Source organism: Pimephales promelas, chromosome 5 (genome assembly GCF_988280905.1).
Source record: "Pimephales promelas chromosome 5, fPimPro1.hap1.1, whole genome shotgun sequence".
Classification (NCBI taxonomy): domain Eukaryota; kingdom Metazoa; phylum Chordata; class Actinopteri; order Cypriniformes; family Leuciscidae; genus Pimephales; species Pimephales promelas.
Genome location: NC_142773.1, coordinates 30924263 through 30933870, shown reverse-complemented (window position 1 = coordinate 30933870; position 9608 = coordinate 30924263). Strand labels below are relative to the sequence as shown.

General features: G+C 39.6%; 1 protein-coding gene across 2 annotated transcripts in view; it reads left to right on the top strand.

Moving 5' to 3' along the window:
- Positions 1-3371: 3371 nt before the first annotated feature.
- The window catches only part of efna2a (ephrin A2a), a 58879-nt gene continuing 52642 nt past the window's right edge, over positions 3372-9608 (top strand). The window contains exon 1 of one of the 2 annotated variants that reach the window (XM_039678137.2): positions 3372-4317. In XM_039678137.2, the coding sequence (XP_039534071.1) occupies positions 4208-4317 (110 nt within the window). In that variant the 5' untranslated portion in view covers positions 3372-4207. The remainder of the gene's footprint in view (positions 4318-9608) is intronic. The other variant, XM_089131285.1, reaches the window with a different exon arrangement.

Sequence of the window (9608 nt, the reverse complement as noted above, 5' to 3'; positions counted from 1 at the left end):
GTCATACACATCGTACGACCAGAGACCTGCTTTATGGCAATCCTTCAGTCACTTACGCATAGACAGACGAAAAAAGCAGCTAAATTTAAAAATACTACCGTTATTGTGTCATGAAATGTAGTTTTAATAGTTTTTCAGTCAACAATGTAGTTGTTTAAAGTTCGTATCTGTGGTTAATTTATAAAGATAGTGCCTATTTAAAAATTTGATCTGACGTGTTCGGAGTTGTGAGATCCAGTCTTTCACCGGGCCCTCAGCGCTCATGTACCCCGCCTGGAACAGCCTTACCTCGGCTAGTGCTTCTGACGTCTGCCGCTGGTGCTGATGTCTCTAGTGGTTAAATATGAGATATATAATTCGTCTTGTGCTAAAGGATCCCTAAGTAATCTTTGTTATTGCTAAAATCGTGTCAATCATAGAAAATGCTTTTTTTCCACAATAAGAAAACTATTGCAGGAACGTGCATGTATCCATTATGTCTGTTTTTGCGCTCTGCAAAAACACAGCTGACACGGTTAAGTAAATGTGAGATTTTAGTCCACTTTAACATTGGTCCCTTTTCAGATGCCATGATGCCATCAAGCAGGATCTCTGGTCGTAAGTCCTTCACTGACCAATCAGCGTCCATTAGCAGAATGCTAGTGTGTTATGGGCAACAACAACTCAACCTGTAAGAAATCAAAAGGACATGAGTACACGTTTATTCAACTTCAGGCCTATAACCCATGTTGAACTTGCAATGGCAATCGGGTGAAAGAGACAAATTTAGCCTAGCCCTATGATAGATTCCCATTAAAGGATGAGAATGCGTTGTTCATTTTGTACTCGGAAGATCGCCCCCAGTGGAACAACCAAAATTCAGTAGGACTTAATAAGGAGTGGCCTTGTTTATATCTACGTACATAACTGCAGACACCCCCTTCTTTGAAGGTCAACATATTGTAACGTAATTTTTCTACCATAGCCGACAGTGCTACAGAGCGTATTTCGTCACTACCTTGAAAGCGAAGCAGCAGAACGCTAGAAGCTAGCGTGTGTACACTGTGAGTAGTGACTTTTCCCTCGTCAGTGGTGTAAAATATGTAGTTGGATTGTTTCATGTAACTTACTTCTTCTCCCTCTCTGTGTTATGGCTTTGCTATGTGGGGATAAATGTTCTGGCTACGGTCGTGAGACCGCTGATTAGCCTGCTCACCGACCGTAAAACTGTATGTTGAATCACCAAACCGATCGTGGTCGACAAGTGGATCTTGGAAGCATTTTAAGCTGATTGCGAAGAGATTTCAAAATCAGAGAAAAAAAGCCTGTAGTAAATGGTGTCTAGGGGATGCAGAGGCGCGCGCGCTGTTATAGTGCGTTATTCGCGTCAGGCGCGAGTGATTTCGATGTTAAGTCAATGCAAAGACGTGGTTCTTCTCCCTCGTTGTATTATGGGTTTGCTATGTGGGGAGAAATGTGCTGGTTATGTTTGTGAGACAATCAGCAGATTACTATTATTAAGTCCCTTCCTTGATCCTCACTTGACTATGGCTTTGTAAACTTTATCCTTGATGTGGTTTATAATGGACTATGGTACAGAGACAGTGACAATGCTGCACACTCTTACTCTGGATTCTCGACTGTCTCAGACTTGTCATCGCGGCAACACTAGAGCAGTGGGCTGAGCCCTTAGTGCAACTCGCAGTCGAACGGCTAGTTTAACCCAGCTATTTAATACATTACATTTAGGAGGGTTGTGGCAGTTTAAAAAAAAAGGTTTGGCCAACATGTAATTGAGGTCACATGATTAGACGAGGGTTGTGTTCTGATAAAATAGTCTCACTTTAGCATCTTTTTTCGTAGAGCCTTTTAATTTCTTTCTCTACAAATCTCTCTCCCATCTCCTTCTTGTTTTCTAAAAGTGTTGTCTCCTCTCCTCGGTGTCAGAATCCTTGGTATGCATCTGCTGTGCATCCCTGCAATCAAGAAGATATACATAAAATATGCTAATGTATTTCATATCTGAATAAATAAATTCAGATGTCCATCCCGTTGGCATCATTGAGGCATCAGGATTATAAAAAGTCTGGGCATTGAGTGGGTAAAATTAGCCCCTTCATACCACTAACTACATTTGGTTATACCGTTTACAAACTACCTAAAAACTAACCTTTACTGGGAACTAAAAAGGCACAAAATCATAGGAGTTTTGATGTGTTAATAGAATTGAGAGGCAATAAGCAAATAATTTTTCATGGCGCAGAGTTTGTGTGCGCTTGTGTGTGCAAAATCCAGAATGGCATGAATGTGCAGCATTTTGTACAAAGACGCAAAGTTGTTAATACAAAACCTCAATTTTCTATTAATGTAGCTCAGAATGTACGTGTGCAACAAGATGTGCAATGGGCTTTATGCCCAGCTGCACTACTTCCTGAACTTCAGCCAGCTCCTTGTTTCCTGTCTGCCATTATTGGCCAAATTGATTAATCCAGGTGTGCCTGACCTCAGTTGTCATGGCAACAATAATCAGACACACCTGAATTAATCAATTTGGCCAATAATGGCAGACAGGAAACAAGGAGCTGGCTGAAGTTCAGGAAGTAGTGCAGCTGGGCATAAAGCCCATTGTGGTTGAGGTGACACACACAGACACACACACATCAGTTGTATTGAAAAGTCAGTAGCCTATTGAATAAAAAGCTTTTTTATTTTTTTTTAATTATTTAGTTATTTAATTATGTTACATTTCACCCCGGTGGATCTCATAATGTTACAACTAACCCCATGGGGTGAATTGTAACATTTCACTCCTTGTGTTTGAAACTAAACCATGCTTTTTCTGTTTGTGTTGCAAAGATAATAGTTAGGTCATTTGATAGCAGACACTTGTAACTAGTGTGAATCACATTTTGAACACACTGGCTTAAAAGTAGCTACTCCGAGATTTAGACAGAAAGGTCTTCCCTAGTCGTGTGTGTGTCCGGGTCAAGAAAGTCTCAAAATCCAAATGAATCAAATGAGATTGACTCAGAAAAGACATCAATGAATGCACGCGCGTCACCCGATCCACACATGCACATCTTCTTTGTTGCATGCGCAAATTATGATAGGCCTACACTTATACAAAAGAAAACATTTGTTTTCACACACAAAAAAAATGTCTCTATTTGTGTTGCAACACATTCATTCAATTTTTAATTTAGTAAAACATTTCTGCAACATTAATCAAGTTCATTGATATTTGTGCTTGCACGTGTTAATTATTTTGATATTATATTAATCCCATATAGCCTATATGAGCAATCTTGAGATGACTGTAAACGGCCATAGACTGTAAAAGAAAGTAAACGGCAGAGGTGAGTTTGAAGAGAGCTCGTCCAGGCCCCGCCCCCTCCTGAAGGTAACCGCTGATGAGAACTGTCGTAAACGAATCAGATTCAGGATGATGAACTGAATTATGAAGAAGTGCTCGAGTCAGATGCGTTAGAAAGCTTGCGCGATTTAGTTGATCTAAGCTAAATGTAGGCTTTTTTTCCAGATCCGAAAAGCTAATCCAAAGTGTGAGCACAGGCGGAGATGTTTAAGCCAGAATGTGGCAAAATCGCCTTTGTTCCCCCAGGACAGAAAGGACTGGTGCAAACGGCTTGAAATGTGCATAGGATCTCTGCTTTTCAACTGGAGTGAGCTAGAAACAACACGATTCCGCCAACAACTAACAGATAACTTGTCCGAATAAGATGAAGCACTGAAGAAACGCTAAACGGAAAGGCGTTACAGACGGGGATGTGTTTCTTGTGTGCTTCTCGAGCAGACCACATGGGGTAGAGGTATCTGGAAGTTGCAGCGCTGCAAACGGGGAGCATCAGTGTAGGAGGCTCGAGACGCGCATTACACTGTCCCGCGTTCAGATGATGGACGGATTTCTGACAGAGGGATAGAACAATGACCGTGGACCACATTGGAGCCCCCTTGCAGCATAAGAACCGATTGTAATGGATTTCCCCCTGAAAAACATCAACTCTGTGCCGATCAAGAAGTAGCCTAAGCTACAGAAAGTGATGCTGCTCGTTCCGTCTGAAGGAATGAAAATCGCTCTGGATTACAAGCCTAGTTATGATGTTCAAAACTGCGTGTATACATTCACTCAAGCAAGCGGGTATTTGAAAATTTGTCTGTGAAATAAGCGATCGAGAATCTTCGTTTGGAGGTGAAGACTATACCAAGTCAAATGGAGTTGCCACTGGTGGTTTTTACGGTAGTGTGTTGGGTCTCCGTATGGTCGGACGACAGGATCATCTCAGACAGACATGCGGTGTACTGGAACAGTTCAAACTCCAGGTGAGAGTGCATGTAACGTTACGCTGTGGCAAGCTAGCTTAATATTTAGTCCTATATGTTACCGTACCATTTCCTTAGGAGTTAGTAGCTACCAATTTGCTGAATTCTTTAACATTTAATTCAAATATGCTTCATACCTAGTCCTTTCCGATTATTCCAGTTGTTACTGATACCGGTTTAACATTGAAACATATGAAAATGACTAGTGGCATTTTCTCACCAGCTATAGCTAATTTGCATTTTGATTTTTCAAAGATAGGCTATATTTAAGTAACCAGTGTCTAACCAGTAGAATAAGCTAACTAGTAGCTTATTAATAACTAAACTAGTAAAATTTAAGGGCCAGCAATAATTGAAATACTCACTCACTTGTTAACTTTGAGCAGTTGATTTTATCCTATCCAATGGCGCGCCTTGCAATTTATTAGGCTATTACTGGGATAGTGACTGACTAGTAGCAAATGACCACTAGGATCTAATTATTAAGCACTAGCAACTAATTAATCTGGTTCTTCGAGTCACAAATAAATGAATTACTGGTCGTTAAAATCGGTACAACTTAGTTTTAAGGAATAAATGTTAAAATGGCTTGCCATCGTTTAAACCCTGAATCATAAATCATTACTGCTATAAGGCACAGATGATGGAGATGGGCTTTTCATGTGTTTGAAAAAGATTAATTTAATGAATTTCAAGGTGTAAGTAACATTTTTTTGTCATGTGGACTGTAGAATATGCATCATCCACAAAATATTTGTGACTAAGTATGAGTTTAACACTTCTAATCCTCTTAGAAATGTACTCGGGGTTGAAGAAAATAGCAAGTAGGGATCATATAATTGCCAGGATTTGTTCACCACTGCTGATGCTGTCAGAGCCCCTGTATCATTTACAAAATTAAGCAGCAAAACTTCTTAAATGTATATGATGTTTCTCAAAAGATTTTGCTTGAGCTGAATAAAAAAAAAAAGCACATTATCATGATGTGGGCTATTTTAGTCAATCAAGAGAGCAGATGCAGCCCCTGATGCTTTCATGGGTTGACAGGTTTTAAAATCATAAGTTCCATGTAAAGTTCCTTGACATTGCTCATTCCTCCTTATTTGAAGGGTATCTGTGAGCAGGGTTCTCTTGCTGGCTTGGAAGGTTTGCTCAGGGGATGTCAGCCTAATGGCTTTTGACATGCAGCTCCTCAGGTAGAGCTTGGCTAGATAAATAAACACGGCGAAGGTGCTCTCACGGCTGAATTAGCAAAGTTAAGAGTGGCTGTCTTGCAGTACATCAGTAGTCTGCCGAGGTTTAAAATATTAAAGAGGCTCAGAGGAAGATTTCTTCTCGAGCTGGGAGCATGCTCTTCCACCTCAATGAAATGTAGGGCTGAATTAGAATTTTTTTTCTTTGCATTAAAAAAGCTACCCTGATGCGTTTAATCTTCATTGATCTCTATTTAGCAAGATACTTTAGCTTTTTTCACACTGTAGCCCATAAACGTGCAGCGTAAGAGTCTAAAATCCGTTTATGATGTAGCTTGAATCGGTAGGCATACATTACGCTCTTAAAAATAAAGGTTCCAGATGGTTTTTTTTTTTTTTTTTTTTTTTTGCAACATGGCTTAGAAGAACCATGTTTGGCTCCTCAAAAACCTTTTACTGAACAGTTCTTAAAATACCTTCTTTTTTTCCATTATTGTTAAGGATTAAAAACTTTTTTTCACTTTAAAGAGCATTGTGTGGAATGGAAAGTTTCCATGGATGTGAAAGGTTATTCATGGCTGCCATTAAAAGCTTTTATTATTTTTATATGCTGGAATAGTTGTCAGAACTGAAAGAAAAACGCTGCTGGTGCTCACAAAGAACATGTATTTCTTTTATTTTCCAGCTATTCTATCAAAAAGAGTCACATTTGCGCCCCTCCAAGGGATTGTACGAGAACCAATCCAAAAGAAAAAATCTTAGGGGTCAGCTTTACTTTTCAGCCCATCCTGACCTCCCTTCTTGTCCTCTTGCAGTATTGCAGTCACAATCGAGGTGAGCCTTTTGCAGGGCAATTCACCTTGAGCATTAAAAGCTTGCCATGAATCATATTTTCTCTCTCTTAAGCTCCCTGTCAGGGCTTTTCTATTGAAGCCCACACTGAAAAGAAGATGGACATCCCCTCAATGCCAATATGCTTGTCCTCTTGGGGGTCCAGATGAAAAAAAGAGAAGATGCCCAGCTCTGTAACCCAAGAGGATAGACTAATCTAATCCTGTGGTTTATCCTTCAAAAGGCCCTCTCTTCTTGAAAGCTTTGAGGTTCTTAACAGAAGTCCCGGCTCATAGCCCCTCGCTCAAGTTGTGCTGCGGTTGGCTGGGGACAGCTCAGTGCTGGATGTTGTCTCTGCCCTCGGAAAGGAAAGAAGAAGAAGAAGAAAGAAAAAAAAACAAGTGGAGCTGAGGAATCCAGTGCTCACAGTGATTCATAGATGGCTGCTGTCATTATTCCCTTGACAGCTCACACTGCTTTTTTCTGAGACACTCTGCGGCTGCCTTTTGGGGCCTGCGGTAGTGCTTTCTGTTGGAAGTCCTGGCACAGCAAAGCAACCCAGGGTTATTTGCATACAGGTTCATCTTTAAATTGTTACCATTATGGAAACAATGAATACGTGAAAAGGTCTTGATAGAAGCCACAAATAGCCCTAGCTCTGAGAAAGGCTATGAATATCTTAAAGTAAATTGCCTGCCCAACATACAATGCGTATAAAAGTCCAGTTTGCAAGTCTTTATATCAGCTTATTGTTATTCGTGATTGAATTTAATTAAACATAACCTCTCCTCTCGTCTGATTGTTTGCTATTAGATGGAGTTGCACAACCATGTCTAATGATTTTGACGATCCACAGCTGTGTTGATGATGATGATGATGTAACGGCTTTGAAATACCCATCTTTGAGCTGTCTTTTCAACGGGGAGAATCTCAAGCACTCCGGCTCAGATTTATACGCTATACCCTTCAGTCGTTTACATTTGCTCTTTAGGTGGAATTAAAATTTTTAAAATGAAACTTATTTATCTTTTCATGCTCATTTGCCTTACGCTGAGATAGCACTCGGATACTCAGGAGCGTGTCAAATTTCCTCTTGTCAGACAAGGCAGGTAGAAGCTCAAGTAGCCGTTTGAACAGTAAAGAGGTCTGATGCTCATGTTGTGATTTGTCATTCCTGTCTATCTCTGGTTTACAACCTTTGTGGCTAAAATGTATTTTCAAGATGTTTCCACCATATGAATTATCCCTTAAAACAGCACCATCTTGTCAGGAAACGGGTGGCTTTTAAAAACAGGAATGGTTGTTGGTTGAATTTTATTCTTTCTCTCTGTTTCTGATTTTACTGCACTCAAAGGGGCTTCACCAGTGACGCATTGTCATATGGGAATATGTCTTGAAATATGTAGGTTCACCAGTTAAAGATTCATCCCCTTTGGTTTTATCATTTGGTTGCAGCGCGTCAGAGTGCACCATTCTGTTTTTAGCTTTAGCCCTGATTTTCAACATTAGATGTGGTAAATATTTATCTTTGCTTGGTAAAAGTGTTTAAGTTTTCAAGCCCTATTACACCCTAATTAAATCTCAGTATCTGATGTGTATTAATGTAGTTTCATGGTTTTCCCAAGGCTTAGACATTTCAGCATTTAGAGCAACTGTGTATGTTTATCTAAGAAAACCAGAATAAAACATGTTCTTTGAGATAGACATGGTCAAAATCATACTATTACATAAAAAGTGATGCTTTTAAACGTTTAAAAATAGCACAAGGTACAGCTTTAACCCTGGGGCTACAGTAAGACCTGTGGCAAACCACTATATTAATGCATGTTTTTCCACTTTCCACAAGCAATCTGGAGGGAAAAAAGAGTGTCCCTTTTCCAGTAAAGTTTCATAAATCTTTCTCTTTAAATACATAGCAACGGTTGTGGATGTTGCTTTTGCTGTATATCTTGCTTTCAATGCTTGCACAGTATGCTGTGTCTGTCTTGGGAATACAACTCAAGGAATTTTTCAAGCTGTCAGAGCACTTTCGGCACTGTGGAACAGAAGCTCGGCATTGTTTTAGGCTGTGCAGTTTCAGACCTGACACATGCTTGTTCAGCAGTCATTGAATAGACCAACTGTACGTGAAATGTGAAAATCAGATTGTAGGATTCCTGTGCTGATGAAATAAGATTTCTTCTTTTGTGATTTATTTTTGTTAATTATCACTTCTCTGCAGCTTTTACACCTCAGAGCACAAAAGCTAAAAAGGCAATGTACACAACAAAAAGGTGCATTTACACAGTCTAGTCCTGCACATAAGATGCATAAATGCGTTTACATTGGAATTTGCAAAAGCAGATATAATAATAATATTATGAAATTTAATGTTTGTCAAATATTGAATTTTTAAAGCTGCAGTCGATTAAAAAAGATCCAAAATACGTATTTGAGAAAATACGCAACCAGCCAGTGATCAATGCTATCTGCTTGCCTTAGCTTGATTCAAAACAGTAAGCTTGTTAATAATGTTTTTAATTCCAATGGTACTGGTGGATTTCCGCAGGAGATTCATTCGAGCATGTCTTTGCGAGTTTCGGCTAGTAGGCTATATTGAGTCATTACGTCACATCTGTACACATAAAGAGGAGTCTCGGCTAGTATGCTATATTTAGGGATGCGTCGATCCGATACTCAGGATCGGTATCGTCTCCGATACTCAGGATCGGTATCGTCTCCGATACTGCCATTTTTGCCGGATCGGGTATCGATCAGACGAGACCAATCCAAATCCGATATTGTGCGCATACTATTCTGTGTTATTGTTAAGCCCCCCAAAAAAACAGAAACATTCTAAAGTACCATAAAGTTTTTGTTCACTTTATTATAAGTGTTCTGAAGCCATTAGGTGAGAAAGAAATTAATATTTAAGTCATTAAATTCAAGAGCATGTAAACTTTTCCCCCGCTTTCCCTCCCTCCGGCTGTCAGTCATTCTCCATTCAACGTTCAAACAGCGCGTCGCGTTCGGTTACAGTCAATAATGAAACTATATTCAAGATGATTCATTGTTAATACTATTATACTTGATCTGTAGATAAAGGTCCATGGTTTCGCATAAAGCAACTTTATCTTTATTGCTGTAACTTAATCGTGTTACTCTCTACCGGGTGTCGGACGCTGTCGGTTAGAGCAGCACTATAATTGTTCTTCACGCGCACAGTTATTGACATTTAAAACTGTTAAAAGAAAAGGCTCAAAAACTATTGCAAAGATACTGTATAAT